General features: G+C 39.6%; 1 protein-coding gene across 1 annotated transcript; it reads left to right on the plus strand.

Annotated features, from left to right (window-relative positions):
- The first annotated feature begins 1,710 nt into the window (after nt 1-1,710).
- tbc1d17 (TBC1 domain family, member 17) lies at nt 1,711-11,271 on the plus strand. Its single transcript, XM_023276537.3, has 17 exons — nt 1,711-1,811; nt 3,941-4,036; nt 4,135-4,212; nt 4,303-4,414; nt 4,490-4,673; nt 4,823-4,934; nt 5,306-5,476; nt 5,567-5,692; nt 5,776-5,879; nt 6,937-7,031; nt 7,144-7,260; nt 7,842-7,942; nt 8,194-8,293; nt 9,696-9,793; nt 9,989-10,105; nt 10,194-10,280; nt 10,491-11,271. Exons 1-17 carry the CDS (start codon nt 1,785-1,787, stop codon nt 10,650-10,652), a joined length of 1,887 nt encoding a protein of 628 aa, XP_023132305.2. The 5' UTR covers nt 1,711-1,784; the 3' UTR covers nt 10,653-11,271.
- Nucleotides 11,272-15,043: the final 3,772 nt, after the last annotated feature.

Here is a 15,043-nt window from a genome sequence, read left to right on the forward strand (position 1 = left end):
TTTAAATTTTATGGCAGTGGACAGAATTTTATTTTTAAAAAACATAATTTTCTGAGAAGTGCACTATGTTTGTCATTGCTTTCCGAGGAGCAACATGCCCTGCTATCTGTCTGTATCCGTATATATATGTATACATACATACATACATACATATATATATATATATATACATACATACATACACACACACACACACACACACATATATATATATATATATATATATGTTATTCTGTATTGATTCTAACTGCCTTCTTGACTGAACAATACTTATAACAATATTTATAAGTCAGAATTAGCTGTATAATCAAAGACTGAAGAAAAATATGTGCTCTGGCTGTACTTGCACCTGCTCAGAATGGATTTAAAGGCTGTTAAAGATAGTTTTACCACTGGCAGTAAGTTAATAACGTTGTTTTTGGTTTGTTTTAATCAAAGTTTTCTGATCTGGAGATTTGAAGCTGGTAAAATGTCATAAAGAATCATGAGTTTGCTGCCCTCGAGTGATTTCGACTTCCACAATTCACAACTCAATATACTTCGTTGGAATTAATGTCAAGTTAACAATATCGCCAAAGCATCAAGGAAAAGATTATTAGAAAGAGCAATAGAATGACATAAAAGAAGAAATGTGTGTGTCTATGTCCCTCTTCTAACAGAATCTGATGTTTTTTTTATCGTTGTCTGATTTTGCTTGTTTGGAATTAATGGTTGAAACTTTTTGAAGTGTCGCTTTTATAATTGTATTTATCACACTTTAAGAGGAAGTGCATCTCTTCTTTCTGTTGGCCTCCACAACTTCTTGCATCATTCGTTCTCAGTGGCTGAACTGTGGTCACTGATTCTGCATTCGGTCAGGGTTTGTCTCTGCTTTGTGTTTCTTTCAGTAGAGACATATTCTGTTAATTATACTCGTGGTTCAGGGCCAGACAGCGGTGAAGTTTGTTATGAGTTTTGATTTGATTCCTCCAGATAAGCGTATTCTGTTGATGTAATGATGTGGTGGACTGTGATTAGTGGTTGAAGTGTTGGTCTGAGGCTGATCAGTGTTTTCTAATCTGGAAGTCTCAGGATCAGCTGACAGGAGGGACTTTTTTAAGAGTTCAGCTCTTGAATTTGTGGTAAATTAAATCTCAGTGGGTCCCAGGGCCTCAATTTGACTTGTTATCAAAATGTAAATGTTCTTTTTTTAATGTTGACAATCAGTGGGCAGTTATCTAACTCTGTCCTGCATGTATTTTTATGTTTTTTTTATTTCATTTGACGTTTCATATGAACCTGTAAAATTCAGCATGCAGCATCTCTATAGCATGCTTGTCCCATCTAGTTTAGTTTGGACTCCAAATTTCACTAGTATGCAGGGCAATTGGTAGGAATACACTGTCTATTTTGTAGTACCAGCTCAAATTGGTATGTCTCGCTTGCAAAATCTTTAATTGTATAAAATGCTGCAAATACATTTTGTTATGTTGTTTAGTGCATTCAGTGCTTGACCAAAGTTACCCGAGGCCTTGATTGTGATGCCTAGTTTTCACAGTGTTAAGTGTAGTACCTTCCTCTGGTCAATACCATATAAATTATGCCAGAAAAATTATTTTCTGATATTAACACTAATTAATCATTATATAAAAACCTTTAAAATCAACACAAAGAAAAAAATGCATTACTGCTGTCTGATTGGCTCTTTGGTGATATGACGTCTCTCGGTGGGCGGGACTTTCCGGAAGCAGGAAGACGTAACGTTTGTTTTGGAAGAACGAAGCAGCGACACAAGAGAGCGAAAAATGGAGCAAAACGTTGAGGACTACAAGGTATTCCAAGTTTTTCCTATTTTAACCGGTAGTTTTTGTGTTTGTGAATGTTGACACTTTTACTGGGATGTTTTTGTTGTCGGAACTACTGGAGCTTGCTGATGTGTTAGCTGATGTTAAAGCTAGCCATCGGTTTTCAATAACGTTCGATAAAATAAAGCAGAACTCTCGGTTACATGTTGTCCTCTGGCTGGACATAAGATACCCAGCTCTGTCGTATGGATATCAGATAGATCTTTCAATAATCACAAAGATATTTAATCGATTGTTGATACAAGTAAAGTCTACCCAAGTTTTGCTTGACTTGCTTCTCCCCCCCTCCTGCCCTGACAGAGCAGTCACTCTGCAATCATGTGATGTCTTTGTCATTTATTGGCTCTTTGTTGTGTATCTCACTTACCTGCACCAGATATGGGTCAGCTGTTGGAGAGGATACCTGATCCACAGGCTTATTATTTATAACAATGATATTACAGTTCATGCAGTAAGTGTCATGAGTTCATTTTACAGATTATGTAACACCTAAAGTTACAGTTCTAGACAAGACAGAGCCAATCTGATAACAAACAACTGCTTTGATAATTGATGTCTTTTCATAAAGCTAATTATTGCTGCACAGTGTTTGAAAAAATTACATTTTGATGTTTTCTTTTTCTGCAACAAAAATACAAGAATTTTAACCAGGTGATTTCAATAACTTTACGGGAAAAACTAATAACTCTTGAATGATTGGGATGATTTTGTAGAGGGTTGTTACTACACAGAAAAATATAATATTTAGAGAAAGGCTGAAAAAGGCAATTTTGGGCCTTTCTCATGTGGTGTAACACTGGCAAAGACATTGGCAATAGTGTTTTTGGTTTGGACTGCATTCAGATCTGATTGGGCGGTCGTCATGCAAAGCTTTGTGCTGATTTAACAAATTAGTCATGAAGCCTTGTGTGGTGGAAACAATGCCAGACACTGCTGACCGAATATTTGTTTTTAGACCACATCATTCTTTATGTAGCCAAAGTATTTCCATATAACTGATGTTGTATTTCAGCTTTGCAACCAAAGCTTTTCCTACCTGTTCCTCGCTCATTGCATTGTGCACATTCCATGTCAACAAACTAGTCCTGTAAGTAATGTGTTTTGTGTCCAAGAATCTTTCAGTGTCAGTAAATTATGTTTTTTCAGACAGACTTCTCTTGTTGGTTCATCATGGAAAATGAAAACAATTGTTCTCAGTTCACACTACACTGTTCACAACTGGACTATTGGGCATGCGTACATCGAGTTATCATCGCAGAGATAATATATTGTGCAACCTAAATTCCAGCTTCTGTCATGTGACGATTTTATGATCTTGTGAAATGTTTGCTTTCTTAGCACCGTGTGGTGGTGTATGCTGGTTTCCAGGTGGGATGCTGGACTCTATGGATATATGTTGAGGCACAATGAAACACCAGAACTATCCAGTTAGACTGTGGTTTATTGTGGTCATAGTCTTTTTGTAGGGCAGTGGAGCTAGAACCAGTCGATGCTGGTTTTATGTCTGGACCAGAGGTTATCACAATACAGTACATTATCACCTTCAACTAAACTTAATATGCTGGGAGTAAATATCTATGCCTGTCTTCTTACTGTTAAGGTTTAAAACAAAGCACAGCGATTATAATAACTAACTTAAATCACTCAAGAAGTAAGGTACTGCAAACAGTGGTCAGAAAAACTCAGTGGGCTCTGAAGGTAAGTGAAAAAGGCTCACACCTTGATTGAATTTATGTATAATCAGGCCAGAGTTCTCATTTCTGCTCCTCCTGCAGACCTGCTCTTTATCACAGCTGCCATTTGTTATATAGAAAAGTACACTGAATATCAGAGCAATCTGAAGATGTCATCTTAGGATATGGGCATTTACACACAGCTTTTTCACTAATGATATATGAATTGAGAACATAATCCACAAATGAATAGGTAATAAAAATAATCATTAGCTGAAAGCTTATTAAATGCAACCACCATACATTTACCAGAGCCAGTTTTAATGATTGGAATTTGGCACAACCCAAAGTGAGTCACCGCAGTAAGTCAGATTATATTTTACAGTTCATTTACATTTATGTGGGCTTTTTCTTTCTCCACAGATGATATTTGAGAAGGAGGGGGTTTACCTCCACACAAACGCCAAGAGGAGTAACCAGGACACCACCATCCCAGGGTTCATCCGCATTGTAGAGCGTGTAAGTAAATTTATGTGAGCCACGTCTATTCAGATACAAAGAAGGATCGGAAAAGAACTGGGATAACTAGTTCTGTCTTTATATTTATGCTTTTTTAGGCTGGAGTGCCAGCTTTAGAGTGGAGCCCACTGGAGGATGATGGTCGCAACGCTCCTGCTGTGCTCTACTCCAGAAAGGTCTGTAACAACCTGTTTGCTACATGCTAAAAAGTCAGAATTATTTGTATTAATTATCAGCATCTCATTCAATAATTTCTTCTAAATCAGGATGGTGAAGGAGGGGAGGAGGACACAAACTTTGACCCAGGATATGAGCCGGACTGGGCCGTTATCAGCACCGTGAAGAAGGATCGAGAGCACGTCCCAGTTAAAGAATCTGGTACAGTTCATATTTCAGTTTCAGCAGAACAGTCATGTCAAGAAAACACGTCTAAATCCAGATATTCTCCTGCAGGTCAGTGGGCGTTCTCTCTGCCTCTCTCAGAGCTATACTCTCTTCGGAGGGCCCGGTTCTCTTTGGGTCGGAACTTTCTAGTGCTGACTAGTCGAGGCGGCCACCCGTTGCCTCCTCTTCACTTCCACAGAGGAGGAACCAGAGAGCTGCTCAGGGCACTGCAGCACTACATCATCCTGGACCAGTGAGCATTACCATTCCAATGTTCAGACAATCAGTTTCAGACATGGTGGTTGTGTTTGAAGTCATCTCATGACAGCTAATGAAAAAGTCAGTGTTGTTTCCATCCCATGAGTATGGAAAGCATCACATGGCTTCTGTTGTTATCTTCAGGTCTCCAGTCGATGGCCGGCTCTTCCTCGCCTACCCCCTCGACTCAGGTGCTCTCTCGCAGTCCTTCGATAAGCTGCATCTCCTCGATGATGGAGGCTCTGATCTTGTCTCGGTGATTAAATTTTGTTTATTTTAGAAGTTACTTCACAGAGCCTTTTATATTGGCAGTAATGTCTGTAATAATAATGTCACACTTAATGATTTTAAACCGCATGAGCATACATTTTTATGGGTTATTAGCTTATTTGTTAACAGTGATGAGTCATTGACCAAGTCATTTTCCAGTCAATATCTCACAGTTATAGCCACTTATTCATGAAGTACAGTACAATGAGTGCATGACCAGTGTTACTGTCAAAGCAAGAAAATGTCTCCCTGTCAAGCCAAAAATGCCATTTTAGAGATTATGAACTAGAAACAGAAACAAAGACTAAATGATTTGTCTGTTCCTCTTTGTAATTCTGCTTTATTTTTCCTGAACAGAGATTTATCCATGACCCTTATGCAACTACATTTGGTGGATTCTCCAAAGTCACTAATTTCTTCAGGGCTGCACTTCGTCCTCCAGATTCTCCTGCTCACTCCCGCCCTGCTCAGGATCCTAGTTTGCCCTCCCAGCCTGACGACGAGCCCGGATTTGAACTCATCACCTGTGTAAGACACGGATACAAAAGCAATAGTTTAGAGAAAACATTTGTGTGTCATAAATCAGATGTTCATGCTTGTTTCTGTTTTTCTATCGAGGGCGTGGAGCTGGGTCCCAGACCAGACGTAACCAGGGGTCGACCTCTGGGCAACTGGGAAGAGTTCCTGGACTCTGAGGGGCGCGTGAAGAACCCAGAGAAAGTCAAAGAACTTGTTTTCAGAGGGGTAAGACACTAATCACAGGAACAGTAGATCTTCTGTGTGGAACCTCATTTAACCAGATTCTTTGATGTTCTTGTGTCTTTCAGGGCATCACGCCATCACTACGGAAGGAGATATGGAAGTTCCTCCTGGGCTTTTATCCGTGGAACAGCACTACGAAGGAAAGGGAGGACATTCTTCGTGTCAAAACGTTAGTGTTTTCAGTGATATTGTTTTATTTTGAAAGTTCAGTCACTGCTAACCAGCTAGCCAAGGCCCATGATGTCTTGTATTTCCCAGTTGCCAGGTCGCTTTTGTTAGTTTCTTACTGTCATTCAGCTGCCTCTCCAGTGAGACTAACGTTGTGCAGACAGACTCCTACTCCACTGTCGTGGACTGCAGCTGGCAGTGCTTGTCCTTGTTCTGCTCTGGACTACGAGCTGATGGCCACACCAGCCAATACCTGCAGCAGGTGGAGAACTGGATCATTTGCCGCTATGACAAACTCACTGAAGCTGCAGAGCAGATTAAGGATGCTATAAAGTTTGTCATGAGATAGCTGACTGCTGTTGCCATCTGCTGACCAAGTTATTGGAGTTGGAGTCTGTCCACGAAATGAGACACTCACTGGAGAGGCAGCTCAATATATTGCTGTTAGTTATTTGTCATAAAGTTTAAGGGAATTAAAATATTTATAGTGAACCACCTTATAAAAGTATATTTTATTTTCCTCTCAGTCTTCCTAATATGTTTTCATACTTGGTTCCTGTCTGCTCTGTGTAAACACAGTCTACATTTCAGCCAAATGGTTCCTGAGCAAATCAGGGCTTCTGAGTTTTGGATTTTTCTTCTTTTTTAAAGATCTGTCAGAAATGATTTGTTTCTGACTAATTTTAAAATGCAGGATAAAGTGATTAGGAATGGAGGTATATTAGAATATTACCATTTTATGCTTGGATTTGGTCATTTTTTCCCCAATGAAGCCACACGTCATATAAAAGTTGTTCAAGGAATGACTTAAAGTTGAAAATCTGACATTTTTTTCTGTTTTTGCAGTTCGACACATTGATAAATTAGATAATTTTTGTTGACTTTTTAAAAAATAGCATACGTTTTGGGTTTCAGAGTGGTAATGGACATAATACAGAGTTTCGCTTACTTGCTGACTTCTTGCCTAACTCTCAACAAAACAAGTAAATCTATTTCCCAAAATGTTGAACTACTTCTTTAGAATATTCAGCTGTTCTAACGCTCCTCTGTGTCTTCAGGGACGAGTACTTCAGAATGAAGGTGCAGTGGAAGTCCGTCAGTGAAGAGCAAGAGATGAGGAACTCCCTCCTCAGAGGATACAGAAACCTGATAGGTCGGCCCTGCAGTCTGTCTGATAACAGAAGATCTGTTCATTGTTTGAATCAGCTGCTTGTCAGAGCTGGAAAACATGCTGAAGTTGAAATGTCTTTGTTGTGTTGTGACAGAGAGGGATGTCAACCGGACAGACAGACACAACACGTTCTTCTCTGGGAACGACAATCCAGGGCTGACGCTGCTTCATGATGTGCTCATGACTTACTGCATGTACAACTTTGATCTTGGTGTGTATTCATGAACTGCTTGCAAACAGACGTGCCCTAATACTACTTTTAAAATCACTTATGCAATTCTGGCATTGTTTCTGAAGCTCTAGACAGAACAGAGAGACAGGAATCCGATGTGTTAAGTTGTGCATTTTAAACTATATGCAGATTAGGAATGTCCTGATCAAGGCTATTTGCCCCCAATTCTAAATAATAAATGACTTGTATCAGCAAGTCATTTAATATTTAGTATTGATACCAAGTCCCGATCAATACCATTTTCCTGGACAATGCACACTTCAAGTATTATAGGTTAGCTATAATACCTGGTTTGCTTACCTGTCTGATACTGTAGTGAACAGAAGGAGAAGCAGTTCTGTGCTGGCAAGCAGAGAACACTATGGGGGTTTGTTTAATAAATGGACAAAGTTTTTTGTGACGCTTAATGACCCCGACCATCGAGACACAGTCTGAAGTGGTTTAACTTTGCATCAAAGTGCCTGAAGTAGCAATATATTTACACATTTTGAAAGATTGTTAGAAATTGTTCAGCAGGACAGACATCTGATTTGACAGTGTCTCCTTTTCCGTCGGTTCAGGTTATGTCCAAGGGATGAGTGACCTCCTCTCTCCGATCCTGTTCGTCACCCAGAACGAAGTGGAGTCCTTCTGGTGTCTGACAGGCTTCATGGAGCTGGTGGTTAGTAGAAATATTTCTCATTGTCAGGATGTGTCACAAACATGAAACCTTCAAATTTCAGTACAAAGCAAGTTAAGTTTTGGTAGATTTTTCTCAGAGAAATCAAAGACGATTTATATTTTACATTATAGTATATACATAGTCAAATAGCAATAATATTGGAGGGTGAAGACATTTTGTTCTTATCCATGTAAAGAGCTGTAGACTTCAAGAGACTAACAGGTCTTGTTTTCATTTTCTCCTCTCTGCAGCACCAGAACTTTGAGGAGTCTCAGGAGGCCATGAAGCAGCAGCTCCTTCAGCTCAGTGTCCTGCTGAAGGCTCTGGACCCGGAGCTGTGTGACTTCCTGGGTGAGTCAGCTAATATTCAGCCAGTCACACTGAATGAGAGTAAAATAAACACTAACAAGCCCCGAGGAAGCGCTGGACACTAGCAAAAGTTATTTGGATAATGTAATGAAAAGCAGGCCAGAGGAGGCTGTTACACAACCACTTCATTATACATCATAGCTATTATTCGTAATATATGTATGTTTGGATCATCTGCAGATGGGCATTCCACGAAAAATACGAAGTGCAATCAAAAAGTTCAGCGACAGCATTTAGAACAAGCAAAAATCTTACCTGAATAATATTTGCTCTTCTTCCCCTTCACAGTCGTCACCTAGTGCAGCAGCACACTGCTCACAGTGCTCCTGCCACATTTGGAATGCTCTCTAGAAGTCCTATTCTAGAAACATGTGAAGCAAAATCTGTGATGAGTGCTTAATGTTCCAAACTCTGTCAAAATAGCAACCATTTAGCTTGAGTTTAACTTATGGGAAGATGTTGATGATGTTCTCCCTCAGACGTTTCTTAATGTTATCATAGAACTCTCTGACAGTCTGACTGGGGGGACGAATTCCTGGTGCACATCCATGTAAATGTTGAAGAAAACAACAAACATGTTCTTGGTGCCCCTTACCTTAAGTTCCTTCTTCACTTTTTTGCGACTGGTGCACACCCACCTCTAACCACCAGTAATGATCCTCCACATGCAGGCTGGATTGTTCTGGGTACTGACTGGCAGAATGTGATGTTTGCTCTCTGCTCCAGTGTGACATCCAAGGTGAAATACTGAACCTGCAAGTGGTCACAAAAACACATGTAGCACAGATCCTCCAGTTGATTGAGTGATGTTGTATGGAAACCTTAACAACAAGAAAAGCACTCAGAGAGCGCAGTACAGCGGACGTAGTGTTCACTTGTTGTCATAGTTACAGTGACACTGTGACGCTATCTCGCAATGATACGGAAATCCTTAACAAATCAATGGGTCCAGACTATAAGCTGCACCACTGAAAAAATCTGATGAGGTGGTCCTTGTGTCATTTCTGACCTTCCCTGAAAATTTCATCCAAATCTGTTAGTCCCTTTTTGAATAATGTTGCGGACAGACAGACAGACAGATTCACAGATTAACAGACAAACATACGCCGATTGTCACATAACTCTGCCTCCTTCCTTGGCAGATTAATAAAGAAAAACCTTTCATTACAATTACTGCTTGAACCTGTCTGCTTGCAGGCAGCAGGAACAGAATCAGAACTTTCTGATCACACCTCGTTTACATAGATATTTAGAATTGTTTATACTAAAACAGACAAGGCTGATTCACTGGATACAAGGAGGTTATTCTTCTACTTTTTTTTAATCTGTCCAAAAATCAAAAAAGAAAAAAATACTGTAGTTCTTTCTTGTCTTTGTCTTTCAGACTCTCAAGACAGCGGCTCTCTTTGCTTCTGTTTCCGCTGGCTGCTCATCTGGTTCAAGAGAGAGTTTTCCTTTGAGGACATCCTCATCTTGTGGGAGGTGAGTGCTGCATTGTAGTGTCCAACAATCATTTCATGTTAAATACTTCAGTTTTATTCAAACTAATATTGGTGCATTTCTGCATATTGAAGGCTAATATTAAATGAGTTTTGCTATATTTTTTCAACCAAATGTAGCTAATATCAAGTATTGTCTCTGGCTGGATCTTGATGACACATTTTGTTTCTTGCTCAGGTTCTCTGGACTCGTCTTCCATGTGACAACTTCCACCTGCTGATCGCCTGTGCCATCCTCCAATCCCAGCGAGGGGAGCTGATTGGCTCAGACCACGACTTCAACACTATTCTGAAGGTTTGTATGTGAGACCAGATCACAGATTTCTTTGACTTTTTCTGTTAACTTAAACAATTTAATATTCTATATTGTGATTGATCTGCAGCACATTAACGAGCTGACGATGAAGTTGGACCTACTGAGTATGCTGCGTGGAGCCGAGGCCATTTACCTCCAACTGGTCCGCTGCAAGGTAAGACGAGCTTCACAGGACGATGTGCAGAGTCACTGGAATATCGCAGCTTCTGTTCTCATGTGAGCTATTTAGTTTGTTACAGCAGTTCTTATAACTTACCTGTAGAGTGATGCTCTGAGGACCACCAACACACACATTCTAGTCTCAGTATATTCTGAGGACCTGTTAAAAACACACACACACACACACACTCTTTCTTCCCTCCAGGATCTTCCTCTGAAGGTGCAGCAGGTTCTGGGTCTCTACGTCCCGTCCAGCTCCGATGAGGAGAGTCCAGACTCCCAGTCCAGTGAGACGCAGCGCCTCCTCGCCCAGTCTCAGGCAGCAGCTGCAGCCTCTAGTTCAGCCTGTGGGTCTTCCTCTCCTTAAATGTGCAGGTCGGCTGGTGGACTGACAGTTACTAATTAAGACACGTATGGAAGTACATGAAATACACACAGTATATACAGGACATATTTATATATATACTGTATATACTGGTCCAGTGAATAGGAATGCAGGCTGTTGTTACTGTGTTTCAGCAGCAGGGGGTGCCATTGATGCTTCTTTTAACTTGTGTCTATGAATGTTACAATCCAACATGTTTAAACACTATACTATTTTGTGACACCATACTGGTTTTCTTTGTGTACGTCGTCCTCCTTTGTTTACTGTCTCTGCTGTTCTTTCTATCCTCCTTGTGATGCTGCTGTTTTAATGATTATTTAACTGTATTCATCCACATGTAGTGTTTTCAGAGCATTTTATGTTTCCTTATGTCCCCTCTTTACTCACTGTTCCTGAAAAGGAAAGAAGATGAAGGATAAGCTGACTGGCAGCATCCTGGGTAGTACTGTATGATGCCATTCCAGCCCTATGCAAACATTTTGCATGCCCTATAGTTTTCACATGCTGCGTGGTAATGTTTTAAGCCTGGAATTTATCTGTATTATGTGATGGCATTTTGATCCGCTGATTATTACCAAATAAATGGTTGAATCTTAACAAAGCAGCATATTTAGACTTGTACTTAATCAGTAACATTATCAATGGTACAAAGTAACAAGGTGCATTTACTCAAATACTGTAGTTGTGTACAACTTTGACATACTTGTACTTTAGGAGCTTTAGTTACTTTACAGATTAAGAATCCATAAAATGCTGCTTGCATAATGATGCAATGGTATAAACAGCCTAATTGTGTTGTATTTAATTATTATTTACTTGCATGGGCCACATATTTTCACTTTTGATACTTTAACTACAATTCTCCAACAATACATATACTTTTACTTATTCAAACGTTTGAATGCACAACTTTTCATACATTATTTTATTAGTATTTTTGTTACTGATCCAGGTACTTTTTATGGGTCAAGTCTTTGTCAACAAGGTAGCAAGTATCTGTAGTTATAGAACAAATTTGGTGGAGTTCAATTACAGGATGTGCTGTTAAATGATAGAAGTTTTCATCTTTATCTATTGATTAGTTTGCCTTATCATAATCAGAATAATACAAGATAATCAATTAAGATGTGTCATTATTTCCAAATATAAAACTTTATTGAACTCATGTTGAAATTCAGAATCGTCTTAGCAGTTTGTAAAGTAAAAAAATATACTAAAGATGTTCACAAATCATACAGATTAGTGCAGCAGTAATTATATTATTAATTAATGTAATCTGTAGTATTGTTGGATGAAACATTCTGCATAATGAGTTCCTTTTGTATCACATATTTTATGATAGTACCATTTTGTACACATGACATTTGTTACTTTTACTTCGCTTTCATTGAGGTAAAAGTACGTTTACTCCAATGCTGCACTGAAAGACAGTGTAATACTTATTATTATTTTGTGATAGTAACAATCCAGTTGATGAAGTAAAAGATCACCATTTAAACCTTTAGAAGCTGTAACTTTAGTGCTTTAATTCATCATTAATTATAATCCGGTGCTTTATTAAATATACTTTGTGACAAGAATTAAATGTGATTAAAAGCTAAATAGCAGCTCATTAAGCTGAGCGTTAGAGTGAAGGGCAGAAGAGTAAATATGAGAACTCTGATTCTGGAATCACACCCTGGGAAACTAATTATAGCCGTCATTTGTTTGTGTTAACTTGTGAACTGGTTAAAAGTCCGGCCTCCCCCCCTCCTCCCCCAGCGGCCAGCAGGTGTCTGTGTGAGGAGAAAAGAGGAGCTCTGTTCTCCACTGTCCCGGCAAATGAGCTGGAAAATGAGGGGCGGTCGGACCACTCCTCCTTCTCAGGACCCGTCGCTCGCTCTGGCCCTCTGATCCATGTTGTTAGAATACAGCTGCGACGTATGAATTTAACAGCTTCTTAAACAGGCCGACGATCTGTCACTCTGCCCCCCCCCCCTTCCTCCATCGCCTCCCTCCGTCCACCCCGGCCTGACCTCACTTTACTGGAGGAGCTAAACTCACTGAGTCCTTCATTCAAACTCAATCTGCTTTCAGCTCCTCTCAAAGCCGGTTTTATAGGCGGAGGTCTTGTCGACAGCTTTAAACCCAATATTCTCTCACTAACGCCACAATCGACTGAGTGTTGGAGGATTAGGGTCTCTTCATGTTGTCATTATGCTGTTATCTGCAGCAGATGAAGTGGCTGCAGATCCACTCTGTGTCTAAGGCTGGTGTGTGGTTTTTATCTGATTTTACAGGTTTCATTATTATTCAATCAGCATCGGAGACCAGTTCTCAGTCTGGTTTCACTCTCTCTTTTACTTGAGTTTATTTAAGTTGCTGTGATTTCATCTGCAGAGACAGTCCATCCAGCTATAGGAGCTAACTTTAAACTTAATGAGCATTTTAACAGAGAAGCTGATAAAGAAAGCTGATAAGACTAAGAAAGTACTGACACCCCAGTACAGGGTGCATTACATTTCAACCTCTGTTTTTACAGCTTTACTTGTTTCCTATTGCATTTATTGTGCTCCTCTTTCTGGACAGTATCCCTGTTTCTTTTTATGACTGTTTAACAGCTGGATAAGTGAGCTTTCCAAACAAAAGGACTGAACTGAACTATTTCAGCCACAGCAGTTTAAAAACTTGCAATATTTCACAAGACAAAAGGAAAAAACTTGGAGAAATCTCTTTAAGAAATACTGAAATTTTGTGATCTTGGCAGAGTTATGTCAATGTTTTTTTTGTGTTAATCATCCATAACTAAATAAATTTATCTTGCAATCAAAATAAACCAGCAAACCACTATTCAAAACATGACGGGGAATAAAAACTCCCTCTATTGAGTGTAAAAGTAAGTATTAAAGGGTGAGTGCGTCTTGAAGGAAGAAAAGACTGACCTGAACTGAATTATTTCAGCCAGAAGGGGTAAAACTATCTAATATTTCACACTGAAAAATAAAGATAAATGGATAAATCCTAACCCTAAATACAGAAAGTCAGTGCTTTTGCAGATACACTTCGTTCAAAAGTTACGGGTCACCCAGACAATTTCATATTTTCCATGAAAACTCACACTTTCATTCATGTGCTAACATAACTGCAGAAGGGTTTTCTAATCATCAGCCTTTCAACACGATTAGCTAACACAATGTAGCATTAGAACACAGGAGTGAGGGTTGCAGGATGTGTTCCTATGTGGATATTCAATTAAAAAACAGCCGTTTCCAGCTAGAATAGTCATTTACCACATTAACAATGTCTAGACTGTATTTGTGAATAATGTTATCTTCATTGAAAACAACTGCTTTTCTTTCAAAAATAAGGACATTTTTAAGTGACTCCCAACTTTTGAATGGTAGTGTTTCTGTTGATATTTTTTCTGTAAATCATCTTATAACCCTTCAGATTTATCTTGTGGCCCAAACACACCAGCAAACCAGTGGCTTAGTGTTTATGGACAGTGAGGTCAATATTTCAAAGCATACACAAGTGTTGTTATGGCAGAAGTGAAGTATCTGATTTCTTACTTCACCACAATATGTCTGATAAAATCTGAGTTTTTATAGTATGTCTGTAAATATAATACATGATTTTCTTTCTCTTTAAAATTCAGTCACTCTCTAGGCAGGTTCTCAAAAAACATGTCCATAGAAAAAAGTTTTACAAAGTACTTTTAATGTTGCATATGAAACTTCATGTAGCTGTAGCTGGTAATAAATGGACGTCCCCTCTTTGTTGAGCAGCATGAATTATTGATGCTCAGCTGAAATCAAGTGGAGGTTGATCTCGTCACGCTGTCACTGTGTTCATCCATTTAACTCTCATTTGCAACATGAGCTGCCATTGAAGCCCTAAACGTGTGAAAAGCCACCTGTAATGACTGTGTCAAATACAATCTGTAGTTCCACTGGTGAGTCGAACCCATTGTGGCCGGCAGTGTTTCCCCGGGGAGGGGCTGAAAAGTGTGTCTTTACCCCATGAATGTGTGAGGAGCCTCAGCAGGCAGAAGGCCAGGAGCTGCTGTCTGACACTGATTTGTAAAAGGAGACAATACGGCTCATTGACCTGCAGGCTCCACTGTCTGTTGCACAAACGTCGGCCAGCCCTCCCCGCTGGCTGCTGCTCCTCAAACAGCAGCAGATTGCCTGGAGGGAGGCTGACGGGTCGCAGGTTGCTTTGACAATGAGAATCCTCAGAGAACAGGGAGAGCCAGAACTTTGATGAACACATTTAGAGAGAGAGAGAAAAAAAGACATTACTTTTGCCATCTTTTCTTCCCTCAATGAGCAATAAATGAACGATGGTAATAAATGCAGGACTGGTGCAGCACTAGAGGCTGCGTAATTTAA

The sequence above is a fragment of the Amphiprion ocellaris genome, chromosome 19, assembly GCF_022539595.1.
Source record: "Amphiprion ocellaris isolate individual 3 ecotype Okinawa chromosome 19, ASM2253959v1, whole genome shotgun sequence".
Lineage (NCBI taxonomy): Eukaryota > Metazoa > Chordata > Actinopteri > Pomacentridae > Amphiprion > Amphiprion ocellaris.